The sequence below is a fragment of the Notothenia rossii genome, assembly GCF_949606895.1.
Source record: "Notothenia rossii genome assembly, chromosome: 12".
Taxonomy (NCBI): Eukaryota; Metazoa; Chordata; class Actinopteri; order Perciformes; family Nototheniidae; genus Notothenia; species Notothenia rossii.
Window position 1 is genome coordinate 19,464,803 of NC_136911.1, and position 22,868 is coordinate 19,487,670.

General features: G+C 43.2%; 3 protein-coding genes across 3 annotated transcripts; 1 reads left to right on the plus strand and 2 right to left on the minus strand.

Annotated features, from left to right (window-relative positions):
- Positions 1-151: 151 nt before the first annotated feature.
- Positions 152-12,454, plus strand: irf9 (interferon regulatory factor 9). Its single transcript, XM_079661990.1, has 10 exons — positions 152-239; positions 615-683; positions 1,620-1,742; positions 1,836-2,016; positions 4,910-5,070; positions 6,852-6,939; positions 7,961-8,020; positions 8,192-8,581; positions 9,542-9,657; positions 10,532-12,454. The coding sequence occupies exons 2-10, from the start codon at positions 627-629 to the stop codon at positions 10,697-10,699; spliced, it is 1,344 nt and encodes a 447-aa protein (XP_079518116.1). The 5' UTR covers positions 152-239; positions 615-626; the 3' UTR covers positions 10,700-12,454.
- On the minus strand, positions 11,786-16,621 carry emc9 (ER membrane protein complex subunit 9). The gene is made up of 6 exons (XM_079661991.1): positions 16,407-16,621; positions 15,926-16,129; positions 15,244-15,320; positions 15,045-15,114; positions 13,655-13,746; positions 11,786-13,139 (listed from the first exon to the last, which is right to left on the minus strand). Exons 2-6 carry the CDS (start codon positions 16,118-16,120, stop codon positions 12,959-12,961), a joined length of 615 nt encoding a protein of 204 aa, XP_079518117.1. The 5' UTR covers positions 16,121-16,129; positions 16,407-16,621; the 3' UTR covers positions 11,786-12,958.
- Positions 16,622-18,240: 1,619 nt separating this feature from the next.
- LOC307026742 (uncharacterized protein) lies at positions 18,241-22,786 on the minus strand. Its single transcript, XM_079662366.1, has 6 exons — positions 22,442-22,786; positions 22,309-22,352; positions 22,098-22,240; positions 18,532-21,854; positions 18,393-18,457; positions 18,241-18,318 (listed from the first exon to the last, which is right to left on the minus strand). Exons 1-6 carry the CDS (start codon positions 22,456-22,458, stop codon positions 18,281-18,283), a joined length of 3,630 nt encoding a protein of 1,209 aa, XP_079518492.1. The 5' UTR covers positions 22,459-22,786; the 3' UTR covers positions 18,241-18,280.
- Between the last annotated feature and the right edge of the window lie 82 nt (positions 22,787-22,868).

A 22,868-nucleotide genomic window follows, 5' to 3' on the forward strand; every position in this document is an offset into this window, starting at 1 on the left:
AAAAATGGTGACAAACGTTTTAGAAAAACTTGTGCTCATTATGTATCATGTCAATAAAAGGAATGAATTTCTGTAAAGTATCTGGTTACCTTTGTCGCCCCCTGGTGGTTTGACACAAAGTGTTTCCTCAAAGTCACGTGATTTCTGGGAAAAGGAGCGACCTCGCGGAGAGACAGCAGAGTCCGGACCGCAGCCCGTGTACAGTCCCAGTCCGCGGCACGAGAGGAAACAAAACCGAGGTAAACGAAACTCAAAGCTACTTCCTTATAACACCTATCCGTCTATATTTAATATACTTATTCATATCACAGTCATACTTAGAACTTAGAAGCATTTTCTGTTCCTAAACAAACCTGCATTTAATAAAAGCGCAGGATTATATTTATTGTGTCTTATCTGTTTGCTTATAGTCCCGGATAACACTGTCCACACGATTCCTAAATCTATATTTGCATTACATCGAATCGACGTTAACACTTTTCACTGTTATATTTGTATTATTATGTGTTTTTTGTAAATGCTTAAGTGTTATTAAAGTGTCAAGAGATGGATATGATGGGATGTAACACGAGTCTGATAGTGGTTGTTTGTTATTGTGTCGTCTGTGTTTTCAGTCTTAAAGAGCCATGGCAGGAGCGAGAACGCGCTCCACGCGCAGACTGCGCTCGTGGATCGTCGAACAGGTGTGTGTGTATGTGTGTGTCTGTTAAAAAAGTGTGGGGGTGTGTATGCGCGTGGGTGTGTGTGTGTGTGTGTGTGTGTGTGTGTGTGTGTGTGTGTGTGTGTGTGTGTGTGTGTGTGTGTGTGTGTGTGTCTGTGTGTGTCTGTGTGTCTGTTGTTTTGTTGAGAAAATTTGTGTTTGAGGCAGAGGGAGGGGGAGACGGAAATAGAGAGTAAACGGGCTCTAGTGACATTAAACAAACAATTAACTGTGTATCAGTGGTGGAGACTGGAAAAACACTGCATTCCAATTATAATTTACTGAAGTACTCAAAAGTAGTTCAATTATAATTATATTATATTATGTTATTATTACGCATGCTTAATTTCAAGCAGGATTTCAGTGTTAGGTTGAGGTCAAGCTAATGTTTTAACTATTATCAAAGGATTACTTTCATTATGGATTAATCTGTTAATACCGTTAATTCTCATGCATTATTAGTTGACTGTTTGGTTTGTAGAAGCAGTTGGAAATATTGTGAAACCTTAACAATGCTTGTTTTGTCCAAGCACCAGTCAAAGTCTTGCATTATTAGTAATCAGTTCAAATTAGTTAAAGGAAAAATACCAAATATGAACCTTATGACATGAAAAATTGTTGCCAGTCTGTCAATCAATTAATTGGTGCCGTACTTCAAATATTTGTTAGTAAAGTAAAAATTATAAGTAGTTTTATACTGTATATGACTTAAACTAAGGTTCCTTATCTTCTGGATTGGTTAATTCGTGTTTACCATTTCAATTATGAGTTAAAAAACTAAATGAACAACCTTCAAAAAGACAGATTTAGAAAATGTATGCATTTTACATTATAAATAGGTTTCTGAGATTGTATAGACAGATAGATTAACAATGAAAATAACAACGTAGAAAACATCTGGCTTACCTTTTGGCTGCAGGTCAGCAGTGAGAAATTCCCAGGGCTGATGTGGGACGACGATGCAAAAACGATGTTCCGCATCCCGTGGAAACACGCAGGGAAACAGGACTTCCGTAAAGACGAGGACGCCGCCATCTTCAAGGTCAACAGCCCTCTTAAATAAATCACCTAATTCATAATCCAGAGTCTCTGAAATGGCACTCAACAGAGTTTTGTGGCGTCTTTGTCTCCGCAGGCGTGGGCCGTGTTCAAAGGCAAGCTGACGGATGGGAGCCAGGACAACCCGGCCTCCTGGAAGACGCGCCTGCGCTGCGCCCTCAACAAGAGCACCGAGTTCATGGAGGTGATGGAGCGAGCCCAGCTGGACATCTCCGAGCCCTACAAGGTGTACCGCCTGGTGCCCGTCAGCGAGCAGAGTGAGACCTCAGCCTCCTACACACACTATTTCTACACACACTGCGCAGATTTAGAGAGGCCAGACTTTGCCACACAGGGATGGAGATTAAGATTTACCAGAAAAGAGCGCAGTGGTGAAAAGCGTTTCAGAGTGACTTCATTGGCTTGCTGTCAATAAGCAACAAATATATCATATACAATATGTGCAAAGTTAGAAGAGTTCGCATCCAACCCTCTGCTATAAAATACTTACTTTTAGACTTGCTACTCCAACGATAATGTTTTTATATGATAGTGGTTAGTTTCAGCACATTTTTGGGAACTGGTTGATATTAGTTTGTGGAGTTAGAGTTATTATTTATTTTATTTATTTATTTTCAGAGAGTTATTACATTTCTTTGAATGTTGGATCAGACAATGCAATCATTTGAAGCTCTGAGAAAGGGTAACGGCCCTGTTTTCGAACACTTTCTGAGGTTTTAGAGACGGATGAATTAACAAACAAAATATAAAACATGTGGCTTACCTTTCGATGCCTTCTTCACCCCCTCCTAGCAACGTCCAGATAAACATGGACTGACCTGCGTGAGGTAGAGCCTGAGAGGTGGTTGGCACGAATAACAGAGAGTTTATCTTAATGTTGTTGACACTGTAGCTTCATAATGACCGTGCAAGTTACAGTGGAGAAAGAACATATTTGAGCAAAGTAAAAGTACTAATACCACAGTGTAGAAATACTATGCTACATGTAAAAGTCATGCATTCATTTGATTTAAGTTTAAACATATTAGCATTAGAACATAATGGAAGTACCAAAAGTAGAAGTACTCATTACTCATGTCTTTTTACAGAACAATATAAATTAGGTTGTAAAAGTGAATGTGTTTTAATGTTGCATCTGAGTTCCCTAAATAGTACAAGTTGATTTTGTATTGATAATCTGACTCTGCAAAGTAACCTGTTACGACAGAACTAAAAGTAGTGGGACAACATTTGCTTTCAAGAAGTATAAGAGTGATAAAACAGATGTAGGAAACCAGTTTGAATGTTCTTTATCATTTGTTTCCTCTCCATTTCGGATGACGGACGATTCAGATGTCTTTGTATCATTTAATCTGGGGGGGGCCAGCAGAGGGGGAAGGATATATTTTGATAAGACTATCAGCAGCAACATGAGGCTTGAAATGCAATGTGTGTGGAAAAAAACTGCCTCAATATTAAGGCAATTGGCTCTGCATGAAAAAACACATTCATGCATGAGTCGTAACCATAGACTGTATATAAAAGGTCTTAACATGCAAATGATATGGTATATACTAGTCATAGGGGACATGTTTACACTTTGAAGGCATTTGAAAGTGCTTTACAAAAATGAAAAACATTGAGAGCTAGAAACTTAACCTTTTGGTCTCAAGCTATGTTTCGTTGTGTTAGCCGATCTGCAGCTCCATCCTAAGAGGGGAAACTAGTTGATATTTGCAGGCTGTGATTACACTTGTATTCTTAGCGTTTCGCCACTCAGCACACAGACTCACATCCTGTAAACATCAGCACCAAACACTCATTTCAAGTTTCACAATGTGACCTGTTACGACAAAACTAAAAGTAGTGGGACAACATTTGCTTTCTAAAAGCAGAAGAGTAGAAGTGTAAGAGTGATAAAACAGATGCAGGAAACCAGTTTGAATGTTCTTTATCATTTGTTTCCTCTCCATTTCGGATGACTTGACGATTCAGATGTCCTTGTATTGTTTCATCTGTCAGGGGGCCAGCAGAGGGGAAGGATATATTTTGAAAAAAACATTGAGAGCTAGAAGCTTGACCTTTTGGTCTCAAGCTATGTTTCGTTTTGTTAGCCAATCTGCAGCTTCATCCTAAGAGGGGAAACTAGTTGATATTTGCAGGCTGTGATTACACTTGTATTCTTAGCATGTTGTCACTCAGCACACAGACTCACATCCTGTAAACATCAGCACCAAACACTCATTTCAAGTTACACAATGTGACTTTAGAAACCTCTCCTGCTTGTGTCCCGATGGACTTTCCTCCCGTCACTCCCCATCTGTTACTGTTCTCATACAAAACCTCGTCATGTTTTTCCACGCTGAATCACGTCCACTCTCTTCCTCCTTGTAGCTCTAACACTCTTGCTTTAGCCTTTGTAGTTATACAAACGTTCCACAGTTTCAAGAACAAAGCCAGACGTTTCCACCTGGTGCTCCCTTGTGGTTCAGCTCATTGTAAGTCAATAACAACAATAGGTAAAATGTCTGCAGACCTGTGGTCCCCCTGAGTGACATCAGCTGGAAGCTTTTTACAACCTCTGCTGTTTGCTCTGCGCTGCCATTATTACCTTTACTGCCCTTTAATGCCCTGGTGTAAAACATGCCCTTATGTATTACTGACCTTTACCTCCTCTCTGTTTGAATCTGTTTTATTGTGTTTTGAGGACTTATTACGTAAGGCTTCGCTCTTTAGTTTGAAGCTGTACTATTACCATGGGTTACTGTAGTGACCCAGGGAGAAAGGGGCAAAGTACAATTCAGATTTCTTTACATTCCTTATGAACGATCCGGCTTCTCACTTCAAATACTTTGGAGAACGGTTTTGGATGGAGTTGTCACCATCTACTTTGCTTACTTTACTATTGCTCGTTTCCTGAAATGTATCTGCACTCATGATACATTAAACCACAGTGGAAGGCGAGTCAAGTGACTTCTCTGTATTACCACGTTGGCTGTTTTGCCGAGTCAGCAGGGGAGTGAATTTTCTTTCTGAGGTGAAAAGTTCAGCCGACTTGGTCTTCTGGGACAATAACGTTTAGTTTGACTACAGCGAACCCTTCTTTCCGTATTCATAAACCCTGACCTGCTGGTTGTGCTTTATTGATATCTTTGACATGTATCTGTTTAGATGTGATGGTTCCAGAAAAGAAATGCAGAGCAAAAGTCGCCAAGAGGGCTAAGAGGAGGAGGAGCAGCAGCAGCAGCAGCAGCAGCAGCAGCGACGACAAAGAGAGCAGCGACGCCAGCCAGGTCAAGCAGATAAAGGAGGAGGAGGTCACCTCACAGCTGGTGAGATGACACATACTGCTCTCTGCTACTTCTACTCTATATCTCAGAGGCTGCACTTTTACTGGACTACATGTATCTGACCTCAGGTTACTTCATTGATTAAGGATTTGCATGAACACAACATTTGATCAAGTTACAAAATAAGATACTAATCAAAGTACTTTTACTTTATTGCTTTGAGTACATTCTGCTGTTAATACTTTTCACTTCTTAAAGAGGCCCTGTCGTGCTTTTGGTTGTTTTCATCGTGTGTTATATAGCTTGATTGCATGTTTACTGCAAAGGCTAAAATCCCTGTGTTCCCTCCAGAGTTTCTCTCCAACATACTCTTAGTCATTATACACGCGTGCTTGTATTGGCTAGCGCTCCAACAAATTGTACGTGATAGGCTAAGGGGCGGGACATCTCTAAGTGGTTGATCAATCACAACAGAGCCAGCCAGCTAACCAATCAGAGCAGACTGGGCTCTGGTTTCAGACAGAGGGTGAAAAGAGGTGCTGCAGCACAGGCAGTATGGAGACATGTAGAGACACTACATACTGATATACACCTGAACATCAGCAGGAGAGGACTCTTTAAAGTAGAGACACTATTGATATACACCTGAACATCTGCAGGAGAGGACTCTTTAAAGTAGAGACACTACATACTGATATACACCTGAACATCAGCAGGAGAGGACTCTTTAAAGTAGAGACACTACATACTGATATACACCTGAACATCAGCAGGAGAGGACTCTTTAAAGTAGAGACACTACATACTGATATACACCTGAACATCAGCAGGAGAGGACTCTTTAAAGTAGAGACACTACATACTGATATACACCTGAACATCAGCAGGAGAGGACTCTTTAAAGTAGAGACACTACATACTGATATACACCTGAACATCAGCAGGAGAGGACTCTTTAAAGTAGAGACTCTACACACTGATATACACCTGAACATCAGCAGGAGAGGACTCTTTAAAGTAGAGACTCTACACACTGATATACACCTGAACATCAGCAGGAGAGGACTCTTTAAAGTAGAGACACTACATACTGATATACACCTGAACATCAGCAGGAGAGGACTCTTTAAAGTAGAGACTCTACACACTGATATACACCTGAACATCAGCAGGATATGTCTTAAGCAATTCTTAACAGTATAATACTTATCAGTGTAGTATCCTGTTAAGGTTCAAGGCTTGTATTAGTCATACGTTCATAGCTACAGTAGTTATGATGATGAAAATCTGAGGTCACAAGCTCCTCCAACAGTGCAACACAATAAAACAGAAAGACAGAAACAATAGTGCAATAAGAGTCTATATACAAGTGATTGGAATATGATATATTAAATAAATAATTTCTAAGTTGCAGCCAGATGAATGTTATGGATGTTGTTTCGAAAGTGCAGGTGTTTAATGTGATTGTATGCTGTTTAAGGTTGATACTAAACAAAAGCATTACCATTGTTTAACACTGCAGGAAGTCACACAATAAGTGTGAGGTGAATAAAGCTGTGACTTTGAAAAGCTAGTACTAATTTAAGTTCTCAGAGACATCGAGCAGAGTCCGAGACAGTTTTATCCCACAGGCCATAAGACCACGTAGTGTCTGAGCTTGCACTGTTTTGATCGTTGTTTTTAAATGTAATTAATATCTTGTAAATGCGTTGTTGAGGAACCTGTGACCCAAGTGTTTCATGCATTACATACTACACCACAGTTTTGAACATGATTGAACTTTGGATATTTAACTTATTTGATGTTTAACTGTGTGTTCTCAGTGTGTTGGAGAGGATCTGTGGACGGTCCGCCCTGCAGAGACAGAGGACCCCGCTCAACACACCTCCAGCAGCACCACACACAGAGACGGTGAGCTAACATGAACTTTACTCCACAGGAAGTCACAGACTGTCTGCTCTAACGCTGACACGGATATGTTTGAGATCAATATCTTGACCTCAAGAGAGTTCTCTGCACAGATATAGTGTGTTTACATGTAGCTGACCTGAAATGACTCGACCTTATTAGACCCACTTTTTTGAATCGTAGTTCAAATCATGCAACACTCATATAGCGTCATTTTCCATCCCTACGAGCTCATTTTTTGATCATCCAAACTTAGATGCAAACTACGTATTGGAAAGAGAGGCTATTTGCTTTCTGGGTGCTTTGCATTGGACTGGATTAGAATCCTGATCTCAGCAGATAAATGTGTCCACAGCGTGAGAGAAGAAAAGAATAAGGAAGCTGTGCTGCTGCTGTAATATAAAAGGACTAAGAGGATATGTAACAATGCTTTGAAGGCTTACCAAAACGGAAATACCCAAAGTAGCGGCAACAAATAAAGAAAGCCACATCACCACTGCAGTTCAAAAAAAGGTTGTAATGGCAATGTTAACGTTCCAATGTCCTATACCCTTTTGCCATTACTTCACAGGAGAGTGATCCTGACGCAGACACAAACAGATGAATTTCAGGTCTTTTGCTGCCGTTTAGAATGATGTTTTATTGCTTTACATACCAAGGTTTAATTACACTGTGTCAATAGGTGTGGTGAGTATCTGCCGAGGCTGGTAGAATCGGTATGCTCTTCCTCCTGTGTCCTCCTCGTCATCTCCTGTCACCTATGACCGCTTTTATACACCCGGTGCAGCTAAACCCCGCCACCAAGTGTTCAAAAATAATATTGCACTATACATATAAATTAAAGTAAACTGAGACACCAACAACACCCACACAATGGCTCCTACAAAGGTGATGCTTCCAAGATAAGGGGAGAAATGTAATCACTGACATGCTGCATGTATAGCGTTAGTTACAGTGCGGTGTGAAACCCGCTTCACTGCATGTCATTGTGTCCTGATCATCCCTTTTATTTCCCTCTCTGCAGTGGTTAATGAATTTACGTTGGACGTGCGGTTCGAGGAAAGCATCTCTGCTCCAGTAGGAGGTAATTGATCAACTTTTTTTTTTGAGTGCAATGCCATAGAAAGTTGTTCTTACAAGGAGGAGGAGTTTCTGACTGATATAACTACAGTATCTTATTTGGAAAGGTCTTTTTGTTTATTCTTATCTTATCTACACATGCCTTAATTCTCCCGCTCCATCATTGTGTTCCCAGATGAGGATTCCTTCGGTGTGGTGGTTCAATATTTAGGACAGGATGTTGTTAAACGTCACATCCAGAGAAACGACATCAGGATTCTGTACTTGCCTTCGTCCTCGGTCCCCCCAGCGCCGGCCGTCCTGAAGGGCCGGTTCCCTCGCGTCCTGCTGCCGGAGCCCCCCCCCTCGCTGCCAGCGGGCCCCGAGCTGCAGGCCCTGTTCACCCTGCTGCCCTTCATGGAGAAGGGGGTGGTGCTGACCTCCGCCCCGGGGGGGGTCTACGGCAAACGCCTGTGCCGGGGGAGGGTCTTCTGGACGGGGCCGCACTGCACCACCCCGGGGCTGCACAAGATGGAGAGGAACACGGAGCCCGTGATGCTCTTCTGCAAAGAAACGTTCAAACAACGTGAGTTCCAACGCTGAACCTGAAACATGTAGAATGACAGTCACCACATGAGAGGGACTTAGTCTGCATGTTTTTAGTTTAGTGTATGTTAACACGGCCTGTTCACCTTTTTTAGAACTTTGTATTTATTCCACAAATATATAACATACATGGAGATGTGCATACAAATCACACCCGCCTGTTTACAGTCCACTCAAATCTACACATTATTGCTCACATACACTTAAATTAATTACGCCTTTCCTTCCCAGTCTTGGCAAAGTATACATACAGACATTCATTTAAAGGTGACCTATCATGCAAAATGCACTTTTGTACGTCTTTTCTACATGAATATGTGTCCCCAGTGTTCCAGGGAACTCACCAAGTGTCAGAAAACACAACCCTCTCTATTTTCCTCCATACCCAAATCTCTAAAAAACGGGCTTTAAAGGATCTGATACAGACTGATCCAGATTTGAACACTTCTATGACATCACAGAAGTGGCGCTACGGCTATTGGGCCAACTCCACCAATCAGGAGGAGACAGCCATGGACATTGCTGTTCGAAAGCGCTGGAGACGCTGTAGTACATATGCCAGGCCTGTAGATGGTGCTGTTCTCACAGAATCAGCCCATGATGCAAAGACAGTGTTAAACTGAGCGAAATGAGGAATGGCTAAAATGCATGATCTGTTTGGTATTTAGAAAAATAAAAAGTATAAATATGCCTTATATAGGTATGGTCCTTCACTATATTATTCAAATATAGCATGATAGGTCCACTTTAAATTCTCTGAGCGTTCCCTTGGTGGTCGGTACAGACAGGTCAGCTTCTGTTTACCTTTTCAAAGCAATATTCCCAGCTAGCTTGTCTTCATCCAGAGTCAGACCATAAACCAGTGAATTAATTTAAACTCAAATGTCGTCTGATCTCTGTGCTGCAGTATTAATTATCAATTTGTTTTTCCCATAACCAGAACTACACAACTCCCGTATGAGCGGCGCCGATCCTCCTCAGTGCGGCATCACTCTGTGTTTTGGAGAAGAGCTGAGTAACACTGAAGACCCGTCTAGCAAACTCATTATTGTTCAGGTAAATGTCCAAACTCTCGACTCTGTAGCGACTCAGACGACTGGATGATATTTGTTTCTAAGCATTTGTACTCTCAACTAGTCATGAACACCGGACGTTAGCTTTGGTTTGACATTTCAAATCTCTGATTGGATTTCAACACCAAAGGGATCCGTTCTGCCTTAAACACTTTTGTACAATGTATACACTTTTACCAGAAACAATTACAATAATAAATAACATGCTATACATATATATTTGTATATTAAAATTGGAATACAATTGTATACATGTCTTTTTCAAATAAATCCTATCTGAAAAAAACATTTTGCAATGCAGCATGTCTTTTAGTTTCAATAGGGGAAAAAATAAAAGCACTTATTTATAACAAACAATTAATTATGTATTTCCTAAAACAGTATTGTGAATTATTTTATTTTTTATTAAAACATGTTAATTACATTCACATCAGTTATTAAAATATGTTTAATAAATGACTATTCTTTTTCAATATGTATTTACTGAAAATATTAATTTATTTTTATATTTTAAATATTGATACTTTATTAAAACTATAGTACACATCATTTCTTAATTAAAAATATTATTAATGAATTTTAACTTACAATTATTATTACTCACATAAAACGATTGAACTTAGTTTAAACTATTGGCATTTGAAGAAATTACAGGTACAAAAAATGTCAAGTAAAAAAAAAATACTGTCATTCTCATTGGAAAGAATTATGTATTTTTCTTTAAATCGTTTTACTTTTTCTACTCCAACAGAAAATGAAATGTGAAAATGAAGCATTACAGAAACGATTAAGAAAATAAATGTAAATTGTAAGTGACGCAATCAAATAATAACACTGCTGTGACCTGCTGTCCTCAGATCAGCTTCCCCTGGGCGGAGCAGCAGGTGCAGAACACGCAGGCCTTATTCGAGTCCCTGAACATGCTGCACTCTCTGGCCTCTCAGTCTCCTCTGGGGGAGATCACTCTGAACCTGGTCACCGTGTCGCCCTCCGACCCCGACGTCTTCTCCTTTGGGAACGACTGAGCACCGTGTCTGCACGAAGGGGGGGTGTAACTCCAAAAAAAGAGTATACAGATCTGAGCAACATGTCCACATTTAACCTTATCGTCTCAAACGGTCAAAACTCCTGATTAATCAAAGAGTCTAAATTCTCCCGGAAATGTTTTTGATATCAAAATAAGAGCTTGTTTTGTAATAACAGACATGTTAACGCTCAGTCCTTATACACATAGCACAAATCGCACTTATGAAAGCTTAAACACTTTTTTTAAACTGGAGATCAAATCTTCAGCTTTTTATGGTTTTACCCTGAGTACGGATATTGATTGTGAACTGGAAGCACTACATTTAAATACGAGTCGTCTTCAGAGCTGCACTAAAAAGTAGATCTACAACATTTTCCATTTCTATAAATCAGTGAATTCTTCCCGTTATTCTTCACACAAACATTTTCTGGTTCCAGCTTCTCAAATGCTACTATCTACATGTTCTCTTGATATGGCTGTAGTGGTAGTATCTTGGACTGTTATTGACCAAAACATGTAATAACTTCAATGTTATTTATTTTTTTACTGTGTTTTAACATACAGACTTAAAATGTGATTTGAAAAATATCATAAATGAAGCTTTAGTTGTAATAAATGTTAAAGGTGGGGTAGGTAAGTTTGAGAAACCGGCTCGAGACACACTTTTTGTTATATTCCATGGAATGCTCTTAACGTCCCGATAGCAATGAATATCTGAAGTGCTTTGACAAAACATCCATAAACAAATGTCATCTGTTGAAGAAACCGTAGCGCTGTAAAAAGCACGACCAATCATCTGAGCCGGCCCGGCTAAAGTAACTGGATGGCCTACCTGCCTGTCAGCCTTCCATCTGTGCACAAACTTATCTCGTGCCCTCATTGGTCATGTGTGTGTTGGAGGAGGGGCTCTGTGAGGAAGTGGCAGATTTTTTCCGGCCGTGTATTTTCAAATTCTAGCGCACTCGAGCTGGTTTCTCCAAAATTACCTACCCCACCTTTAAGGGAAACACACCCTACTCAGATAAGTTAGAATAAAAACACCAAGTAGTTCAGTAGAGTAGTGAACAAGAATATGTAACCACAATAATAACCACTTTTTTTTAATGTTATGTCTGTTAGTTAACTCCAAATCTTAGGGTTCTCATTCATCATGTTAGGTTGTTGTAGTTAAACACAAACATTTACAATAATGGGTTGTATTTTTAAAGGACAAAAAAAAGTTTTTATACTGCTGTTAAAAAATATGTTATCAAAGTTGCCAAAATGACAAGTTGTACCCAGTTGGCCTTAATGTACCTTTAGGAGGGAATAAGATTAAGCTTGGGATTAGTTTTGAGAGTCCTGACTCTGCTCTAGACATGAACTATTTTGCAATAGTTGTTAGGTATTGGAGAAAACAGAACAGACCTCCATTTCAATACAAAAGTCTTGCATTAAAAACAGTCTGCTGACGCTCAGAATATTTAGTACATATATATATTTGTTTTAAAATATAGATTTAAAGATAATAATTATCGACTACATATCCTGGGTTGTACACTATGCCGTAACTGTGTGCAGATATAATGGACATTAAGTGTTTATCAATGTTTTTAGTATTTGTCAGTACTTCTCCTTTCAAGACATATTTTATATACATGTGTAGGTAGTCTGTTTATACAGGAACCCCCACTTCTGGGTGCACACAGGAAGTCATATGTTTTGACAAATACATATTAATAAACAATTTAAAAAATGGTATATGTCCTTAAAACTACTGTTTAAATGCTCCTACAAACCCTTTATAGCAGTGTTAAAGTGTTACACAAAGAAATGCTTTATTTGAAGGCAGCATCAGCTTAAACAAAATTAACTACCACCTTAATCATGATAACCTGAAGCACTCATAAAAGTTTGCTTTTACTGCAAGACTTCTGTATTGTAATTTGAAGGTGTTTCTGTTATTATGTCCACCCCCTGGAGCCTGCAATCAACATAGAAATAACAATTAAATATTAACAAAAGACAAAAATACCACAGGTGCATTGCAATAGTGTTAAGGTAAATGTTTCCTTTAAATCAGAAGGGCTGCAACAAGGCACACTCTGAGGGGGGGGGGGGGGGGGGGGTCTACCGAGCTGTAAATATGTTGTTATTTATGCATGTTCTATGTTATGTCCCTGTTCAGTCTAATAAATATAAAGCTAAGCTCTGTGTGGTTGTTATAAAAATCACATGTTGGGTCAGAACATCAATTCGCACACGGCTCCACCTCGGTCTAGATGTTCCCGTTGGCTGGAGAGGAGAGCTCGGCTATCTTAGTATTCACTTTCTGATTGGTCCAGTCCTTTGTGATGTCATCCAGGTGGCTGTCGAAATCCACCAACAGCGAGTGGTCGCCCGACTCCAGCATCTGAGTGGCTATCGACCGGATCTCGTCCCACTGTCTCAGCATTATCCTGAACACAAAGACAAGTCAGTGTTCATGTTATTTAGACATTTATATTAAGCCTGGAGGTTGTTTTGTTTAAATCAAGGCACTAACAATTTGAAGGGGAAAGCATAACAGAAAAATATATTTTAATCAATGTTACAAGTCAAGAAAAATAAGAAATCAATTAATTTAATTGCACAGAAAATAAATCTGCTGTCCAACTACTTCGGGGGGATTTTATAAAATGACCCAAGTTCTACTGAATGAAAGGAGCTTTACCACTTCCCACAGTAAAAGGTTCAAGATAATGTGTATGGTAACGTGTGAATTATGAAGCTATTACTTGTCATTGCACTCGAGCATGACAGGTGATGAAGTAAAAATAAAAGAGATTGGTCGCAGCTCTAAAACAAGCCACATCGATCAAGCGGTTTGGACTAAAGAGAGTTATGCTTGAAACGTGAAAGTAGAGTCAGTTTTCAAGTCAAGAGGCTGAACTCGAGACAAAAGATGTCCCCCTTCCGTCCGGCTGTCACTCACGTGTGTTTGTCTTTGAGCAGCCATCTTGAATCTTTGCGCTCGTACATCACGATGGGAGGAGCCCGGTCTGAACTCATCTTACTGCCATCAAGCTGTGGAGCAAAACAAGCATTTCTAACAAATCAACAAAATCATATATAGTGACATTGGAGAGAGAATTGCAGGAGTGCAGTTTTGAACTCCTCTGATCCTCTTGTTTCACCACTAACTTATTTCTCATCTCTACAAACAGTGTTAAAGGGGACCTATCATGCAAAATGCACTTTTTGATGTCTTTTATACATCAATATGTGTCCCCGGTGGTGTGTCGGGGAACTCACTCAGCGTCAGATAATAAAACCCTCTCTGTTGGGGAATAATTTGCCCTGCATGTCCTCCTTCGCCCTCTGATGCAGCTTGAGCAGCCGTTATCTCCCTTAAGGAGGGGCTGCCCTAGCATATTGTTGATGTTGCCAGTTTGTGACCGGGCAACTCTCTGTCAGAGATAGTTATTGTTGTGGGACACCTGGAACACAAGCGACAACAAAATTGACTCAGTGTCCTCAGCTGTTTAGTCTATCTAGTGAAGAATGTTGATTATTACACTCTGAACTTGTTAAAACCGGAGCTACAGGAGGGGTCTTCAGAATTGATTGAGGTCAACTTGTGGCCCGTGACATGTCTTGTGAATTCTCCGGCCCAAGCTCCAAATAAACCTTCAGTATTTGCCATCAAAGCTCCAGCTCTCCTCGTGTCTCTCTCTGAGTCCTGACTCCACTCGCTTCAGAAGTTTCCCCCACACTCTCTTTTCCTCCGTACCAAAATCTCTAAAAACGGGGGAACAACGGAGCTGATCCAGATTTGCTTCCGATATGACGTAATATCTGAAATGTGGACCCACGGCCCAATCAGAAACGTTGATATCAGAAACAACGCCCGACTGTTTTGGAGGTAATATGGTCGGTGTTTACATTAGCATTGCTAACACTCAGAACTAACCTGTACTGGAGAGCATGTGTGTGAAGAAGCAGGAAATAAAAAGGAACTCACCTTGTGGTATAACCGGCAAGAGAGAAAGCCTTTGAGCTCCATACTGTTTCAGAAATAATCCTTGATAATCCATGATATGGTGTTTCATCACGGCAGTATTTAGTTTAGACAGTAGCTGCCGGTAGAATCTCCCCTCAGCCCCCTCCTTTTTTATTTTGTATATATATTTTTTTTTTTTAAGCTTTATACCCAAATCAGCACTTTTGAAACAGGAAGTGAAATAGAGGGATATGAGGCATGGCTAGAATGGGTGATCTGTTTGGTATTTTGAGCAAAACACTTTATAGACATGTTTTCTATATATCTGAGACCTATACTATTGCCTAAAAATAGCATGATAGGTGACCTTTAAATCTCTTACCATTAACAAAACTGCATTGTCAAACTGCTCAGAAATCTTATCCGCTATCTTCATTGCACATGGTGTCGGGCTGTGGGGTTTAAGGGAAGAACACAGATTTAACAGAAAGTTTGAAAGGTTAACATTTGACCAAAACTGAACTTACCAACACATTTGAACATTTTACTAAACGTTTAACAGTAAAAAACAGGAAACTAACCTGCTGTCTGTCACACAGGCGTTAGCTTGATAGTATCCCACTATCCTCTGCTTAGTCTGTGAACACCACACATCAACCTGAAACCAGAGAGCAAACCAAAACATTAAGACATCAATTATCTCCAATACAAAACTAGAAACTCTTACAGAAAGAGTTTTGGGGACTCTTCTCATCACAAGAAAGCTTTCTCTGCAGCACAAGATCCAGTAAAGTCATTTGATCTGGTATAAAAACCTATTAGAGTTAGTTTCAAAAGTTAATCATTCATTGTCCATTAATATGGTAAAAGGTATAGTCAATAAAACACTAATTAGATTTAGAGTGCAACAATATTTGAAGGAGATGAAAGATGGGACAATCATATCGATTTAAAAGTCAGCTGTTCATTGACTGAGATTCATTGACCCAGTTTCCTTTACCATTGCCCAATAGTTTAATGTTGACTAGATTACACAGCATGGCACAAAATATTAGAAAATCGGAACATTAAACCAATAGATGAGGGCTGAGGATGTTTTTGGAAATTGTTTTTAACTTGGCTCTAACTCTGCAAAAAGGACGTGTGTATATTCCAGCTACCTGAATAAAGTCACACTTTGAAGTGTAGCATCCCCCAGTTTGGAATTAGTATGATAACTCAGTAAGGGGATCTGAATAGTTATTTCACCATGAGTCCTCCTACCTGTGTCAGGGCCAGCTGGGTGATGGGAGCCAGGGGCAGGTGGGAGTGAAGCAGCGGGACACAGTCTGTCACACACACAGCCCCGCCTGCAGAGCTGGAGGACAGCAGCAGCCCGTTGATGCTGCACCGAGGGAACAGAGAGGCGTGCAGGAACATCTTCACATAGGCCCGACAAGACAGCTCCACCTCACCCATGATGACTTACTGAGAGAAGAACACAGAGAGACATAGACAGTAAAAACTGGCTTCAAAAGACGCCCAGCGGAGGCTAAATGTACGCATACATCACATGTGAACAAAATAGATAATTCCCACAAGTAGTAGTCAACAATTCACACCATAAATCAGGAAAATAAGCCCCCCAGACCTTGTGTTTATTTCAATGGATGTGACGTTAGCTCAGGGATGAAGCTAACCGGCTGCTCCTTTAATATGTATTAGCATTAGCATGCTAGCAAACCAGAGCTGAATTAAATCTTACCTTCTGAAATATGAGATATAATATAGTAAGCGTAGCCTCGACAAACCGATCCGTACTTTGCAATGATCAAATATAGCTGTTCATACGGGTTTAGAAGCGGCTGTAATGTTTTAGGAGAGCTGTTACGGCTAACTGTTTTACTTGACAGAAAGACAGAAATCGTCTGAACGTGTTTCCGGTTCCGCCCATTGGAGTTTCTTCTTTCGATTGGCCGATTCTGTGATCCAATAGGCGCTGGGCTACATGCACTAGGGTTCGTGACGTAATACTGCTAATTGGTCCAACAAAGTGCCAATGATTAGCAGCTGACTTTTTACAGCAGTGTGACCCAGTGGCGTAGCTGTGGGTGGGCCCGCAAAAGTGTACCACATTCAGACGGAGGAATTCACCGGGTTCGACTCTTTCTAGCAGCTCTGTAGCCCCATCCACGAGTAACGTTTGCACGTCAGGTGTTATGTATGCTAGCAGCAACACACGGAGTTAACTAAATTATACAAACATGGGTTAATGATTAGAGGTTACTGAGTTATTTATTTTGTTAAAGTTTCAGCTATTCTGTTTACAGTTCTGTCAGATTATTTAATACGATTTGTTAAAACACTGTTGTTTCTTTTGATGTGAAATATGTATTTAATTTAAATAAAAAGCATTGTTAGTTTTGTTCACAATTTGTTTAGTAAGTTTACCTTGTTTTTTTCTCTCCAAAAGAACCGATAAAAGTACCGTTAAAAGGACCGGATCGATAAAAGTTAAAACCTTAACGATACTCATCCCTGTCAGTTTTACACACATTCTGAGGCCGCCGTGCCTATGTTTTTATTTTCACTGCTAATTTATGCTTATTGCATTAAAAAAATCATTAATGAAGTTTCAGCTCAGACCCCACGCTTAATATGTCTCCCCTGGCCCACCTACATTTCTCCAGGCCCACCAACACAATAATTCCTGGCTACGCCACTGGTGTGACCTCGGTTATTTAGGATTTTAGCGAAACACAGTAAGAGGTTTATTTTTTAAAAGGGGGGAGATTTGTTTACGAGTGTGCTCGTAAACAACTAACTCTCACTCCTCTTCACTGTCCTCCGGATTCCTGCAGGACTCCAGAGTCGCGAAGAGCCCATGCAAAATTAAATTAAATGAGTCTACTTTTACTACCAGATGTGCTGTCAGTTGCTGCAAAAGTTGCCGACTTTTCGCTTCTCATCCACGATTACGTCACTTCCGCCGCCTGAAACCCAGGAGGTATACGATCTAGCACTAACCGTGTGACCTCTAATGGAAAGGATATTTATGATGACAATTAATTATGCGTGTAGTAAAACGGGATTTATATAATTCGAAAAGTGGTGAAAAGTACCTCTGCAAACATATTCTTTAGTCAATTTAGGAATATCTCATTAGGGCTGTGTCATTATGCTCAATAGCAACACTGTAATAGTGTACATTATATTAATGCAAGTAATATAAATATAGGGAAAGAATAAAAGTGCAATAAATGCTGATCTTAAACCATTATGTAAAAATAAACAGTACATTCAGATACTGCAGATTGTAATAGGTAAATAAAATGCTTTTAGGCTTAGATGTTAACGTTTCTGCCAATTGTAAATCCTTTGGTAGGTTAATCTTCAGCAGGACAGAATGTCTGTAGTTGTGTTACCGTCCTGAGAGAACAATGGATCTCTTAAGTGAAAACAACTTTTCAGTTTCAAAAACTAAAGCCCCTTTCAGCTTTTTGAAAATACTTGCTCCTTCAGTTCATCAAAAACAAACGAATGTTGTAGAGTCAGGATTTTTGATGTATAGGAGGGAATAAACAAAATAGTAAACCATGAATTGCTAAACTTTTTTATTTTGAAAGGGCAATACAGGGCTCAGTTGAAAGCAGTCTTTGACGAACCTTCAGTGTCACCTAAAACACAAAAACAGACTTTGTAAAATCAGTATTTAAAAGCTTGAGTCATATTGCAGAGTTCAAATACATACCCTGCCCATTGCTGCTCTGGACTTGAGCAAGTTCATAGCCTCTTTTGTCACCATTGGTGCTGTACCTGGAAGAAAGTCAAGGTGGACAGATTACACAGATTGTCTATCTTTCCAATAAAACAGCATTAGCTAAACTTACCCATTTGAAGCCATTTGGGAAGCAACTCCTTGGGCAACAGTTTCATAATCTATGAGGTTTGGCTGCTGCTTCTTGTTCATGAACTTAGGCAGGTAACGCGGCTGCCCAGGCAACTTCTGCCAGGGCAACTTCTGCCAGGGCAACTTCTGCCAGGGCAACTTCTGCCAGGGCAACTTCTGCCAGGGCAACTTCTGCCAGGGCAACTTCTTGGATGGGAAGGAAGGCATCGGTAACCGGTTAGCCCGTCTCTGCATGTAAGAACCATAGGTCTTGTTCAGGTTGTCTGACAAGTATCCCGATTGCTCAGGCTGCTGGTTCTCATAGCCAGACTGCTGCTGGGGCGGGGAGCCAGGCTGCTGCTGGGGCTTCTGACGCTGGGAGCCGGACTGCTGCTGGGGCCGGGGCAGGGAGCCGGGCTGCTGGGGCTGGGGCGGGGAGCCGGGCTGCTGGGGCTGGGGCGGGGAGCCGGGCTGCTGGGGCGGGGAGCCGGGCTGCTGGGGCTGGGGCTGGGGCGGGGAGCCGGGCTGCTGCCGGGGCGGGGAGCCGGGGCTCTGACGCTGGGGCGGGGAGCCGGGCTGCTGCCGGGGCTTCTGACGCTGGGGCGGGGAGCCGGGCTTCTGGGGCTGGGGCGGGGAGCCGGGCTTCTGGGGCTGGGGCGGGGAGCCGGGCTGCTGCCGGGGCGGGGAGCCTGGCTGCTGCCGGGGCGGGGAGCCTGGCTGCTGGGGCAAATGCTGGAGAGGCTTTTTGGGCAACTGGGGCTTCTGACGCTGGGGCGGGGAGCTAGAATGCTGCTGGGGCATCTGACGCTCCGGCTGCTTTGGAGGGTAGCTTGGCTGCTGGGGTAACTGAAGCTCCGGCTGCTTGGGAGGGTAGCTTGGCTGCTGGGGCAACTGAGGCCCTGGTTGCTTGGTAGGGTAGCTTGGCTGCTGGGGCAACTGAAGCTCTGGTTGCTGGGGAGGGTAGCTTGTCTTATGGGGCAGCTTATGGGGCAACTGAAGCTCTGGGTGCTGGAGAGGGTAGCTTTGCTGCTGGGGAGGGTAGCTTGGCTGCTGGGGCAACTGAAGCTCCGGTTGCTGGGGAGGGTAGCTTGGCTGCTGGGGCAACTGAAGCTCCGGTTGCTGGGGAGGGTAGCTTGGCTGCTGGGGCAACTGAAGCTCCGGTTGCTGGGGAGGGTAGCTTGGCTGCTGGGGCAACTGAAGCTCCGGTTGCTGGGGAGGGTAGCTTGGCTGCTGGGGCAACTGAGGCTCCGGCTGCTTGGGAGGGTAGCTTGGCTGCTGGGGCAACTGAAGCTCCGGTTGCTGGGGAGGGTAGCTTGGCTGCTGGGCCAAATTAGGCTTCTGGGGAGGGTAGCTTGGCTGCTGGGAAGGGTAGCTAGGTTGCTGGGGCAACAGTCGCTCTGGCTGCTTGGGAGGGTAGCTTGGCTGCTGGGGCAACTGAAGCTCGGGTTGCTGGGGAGGGTAGCTTGGCTGCTGGGGCAACTGAAGCTCCGGTTGCTGGGGAGGGTAGCTTGGCTGCTGGGGCAACTGAGGCTCTGGTTGCTGGGGAGGGTAGCTTGGCTGCTGGGGCAACTGAAGCTCCGGATGCTGGGGAGGGTAGCTTGGCTGCTGGGGCAACTGAGGCTTCTGGGGAGGATAGCTTGGCTGCTGGGGCAACTGAGGCTTCTGGGGAGGGTAGCTTGGCTGCTGGGGCAACTGAGGCTCCGGTTGCTGCGGAGGGTAGCTTGGCTGCTGGGGCAACTGAGGCTTCTGGAGAGGGTAGCTTGGCTGCTGGGAAGGGTAGCTAGGTTGCTGGGGCAACAGTCGCTCTGGCTGCTTGGGAGGGTAGTTTGGCTGCTGGGGCAACTGAAGCTCCGGTTGCTGGGGAGGGTAGCTTGGCTGCTGGGGCAACTGAAGCTCCGGTTGCTGGGGAGGGTAGCTTGGCTGCTGGGGCAACTGAAGCTCCGGTTGCTTGGGAGGGTAGCTTGGCTGCTGGGGCAACTGAAGCTCCGGATGCTGGGGAGGGTAGCTTGGCTGCTGGGGCAACTGAGGCTTCTGGGGAGGATAGCTTGGCTGCTGGGGCAACTGAGGCTTCTGGGGAGGATAGCTTGGCCGCTGGGGCAACTGAGGCTCCGGTTGCTGGGGAGGGTAGCTTGGCTGCTGGGGCAACTGAGGCTTCTGGGGAGGATAGCTTGGCTGCTGGGGCAACTGAGGCTTCTGGGGAGGGTAGCTTGGCCGCTGGGGCAACTGAGGCTCCGGTTGCTTGGGAGGGTAGCTTGGCTGCTGGGGCAACTGAAGCTCCGGATGCTGGGGAGGGTAGCTTGGCTGCTGGGGCAACTGAGGCTTCTGGGGAGGATAGCTTGGCTGCTGGGGCAACTGAGGCTTCTGGGGAGGGTAGCTTGGCCGCTGGGGCAACTGAGGCTCCGGTTGCTGGGGAGGGTAGCTTGGCTGCTTGGGCAACTGAGGCTTCTGGGGAGGGTAGCTTGGCTGCTGGGGCAACTGAAGCTCCTGCTGCTTGGGAGGGTAGCTAGGTTGCTGGGGCAACAGTCGCTCTGGCTGCTTGGGAGGGTAGCTTGGCTGCTGGGGCAACTGAGGCTTCTGGGGAGGGTAGCTTGGCTGCTGGGGCAACTGAGGCTTCTGGGGAGCGTTGCTTGGCTGCTGGGGCAACTGAGGCTTCTGGGGAGCGTTGCTTGGCGGCTGGGTCAACTGAAGCTCCGGCTGCTTGGGAGGGTAGCTAGGTTGCTGGGGCAACAGTCGCTCTGGCTGCTTGGGAGGGTAGCTTTGCTGCTGGGGCAACAGTTGATCCGGCTGCTTGGGAGGGTAGCTAGGTTGCTGGGGCAACAGTCGATCTGGCTGCTTGGGAGGGTAGCTAGGTTGCTGGGGAAACAGTCGCTCTGGCTCCTTGGGAGGGTAGCTTGGCTGCTGGGGCAACTGAGGCTTCTGGGGAGCGTTGCTTGGCTGCTGGGGCAACTGAGGCTTCTGGGGAGGGTAGCTTGGCTGCTGGGTCAACTGAAGCTCCAGCTGCTTGGGAGGGTAGCTAGGTTGCTGGGGCAACAGTCGCTCTGGCTGCTTGGGAGGGTAGCTTTGCTGCTGGGGCAACAGTCGATCCGGCTGCTTGGGAGGGTAGCTAGGTTGCTGGGGCAACAGTCGATCCGGCTGCTTGGGAGGGTAGCTAGGTTGCTGGGGAAACTGACGCTCTGGCTGCTGAGGTTTGTAGTTTTGTAGTTGAAGCTGCTGAGGTTTGTAGTTCTGTAGTTGAAGCTGCTGAGGTTTGTAGTTCTGTAGTTGAAGCTGCTGGGGTTTGTAGTTCTTTAGTTGAGGCTTTTGACGGTACACAGTCATCTGTGGCTGTTGAGGACAACAACAAAAAAATGTACCTTTATTGATACCCACAAGGAAACTCAGGTGTCTCAGCAGCAACAGAAATGAAAAGTAAAAAGATGTGGAAAACGCAGTATAAATTAAAATGAAAGGTGTAACATGTATAGTACAAGGATGAATTAAGGATTCCAGGCAAAGATTGGAAAATAAGTTGCTGAAATACATTTTTAGATGGTAATTGGTAATATTTGGCATGTTGTAGCTGCTCACCTTGTATGCATTTGAGGTTGAAGCAATACCGTGCGGCCAAGCGCTAGATGAAGACCGGTCTCCAATGTTGAAGCCACTTGAATCTGGGCGATAGCCTGCAACTGGCACATCTCCATACTCCTCAGTAGATCTAATAAAGCGAACTGTAGAACAAATGTTTTTTAGCCCATGCAGAAAAAACCAAGCAGCTTCACAACATGACTAAACTTACAATTTGCTTGATTTCCCCCAACAGCCAAGGACATCAGCAACCATCTAAACAAGAAAATCCAAAGTTACTATCATATACTGTAAGAATGAGTTTCACAATTTAAATAATTACACAAACATCTTGTAAAACTTACCTGAGGAGGAACCCCATAGCAACATCTAGCAGAGTCACTTTGTCTGAACACCAAACCACTCAACTGAACCAGTCAGAAAAGAAGAAGTGACTGCTGAACCTCAGGAGCCCTTTTTAAGCTCACCCATCTTTCCTTGTTGATTAGCTGGACATATGAGTCATTAAAGGCAGGTGTGTCTAATTGGCTGATGTCCAGTGCATTATGGGAACTATCCAGAGGCCATTTGCATTTCACTCTTTCCGTATGTTTAAAAAGGTTGTTGCAAAACGTTTGGTATCCTCTCCTCAAAGTACAACAGCACAATATACTTTTTGTAAACGTATACCTTGTCATTATTATGTTATTTCAGTCACACTTAATATCATGACTTAAACATTTACAGGATAAATCACATGCATTATAAAACAGACACATATCTGTTTGTTAT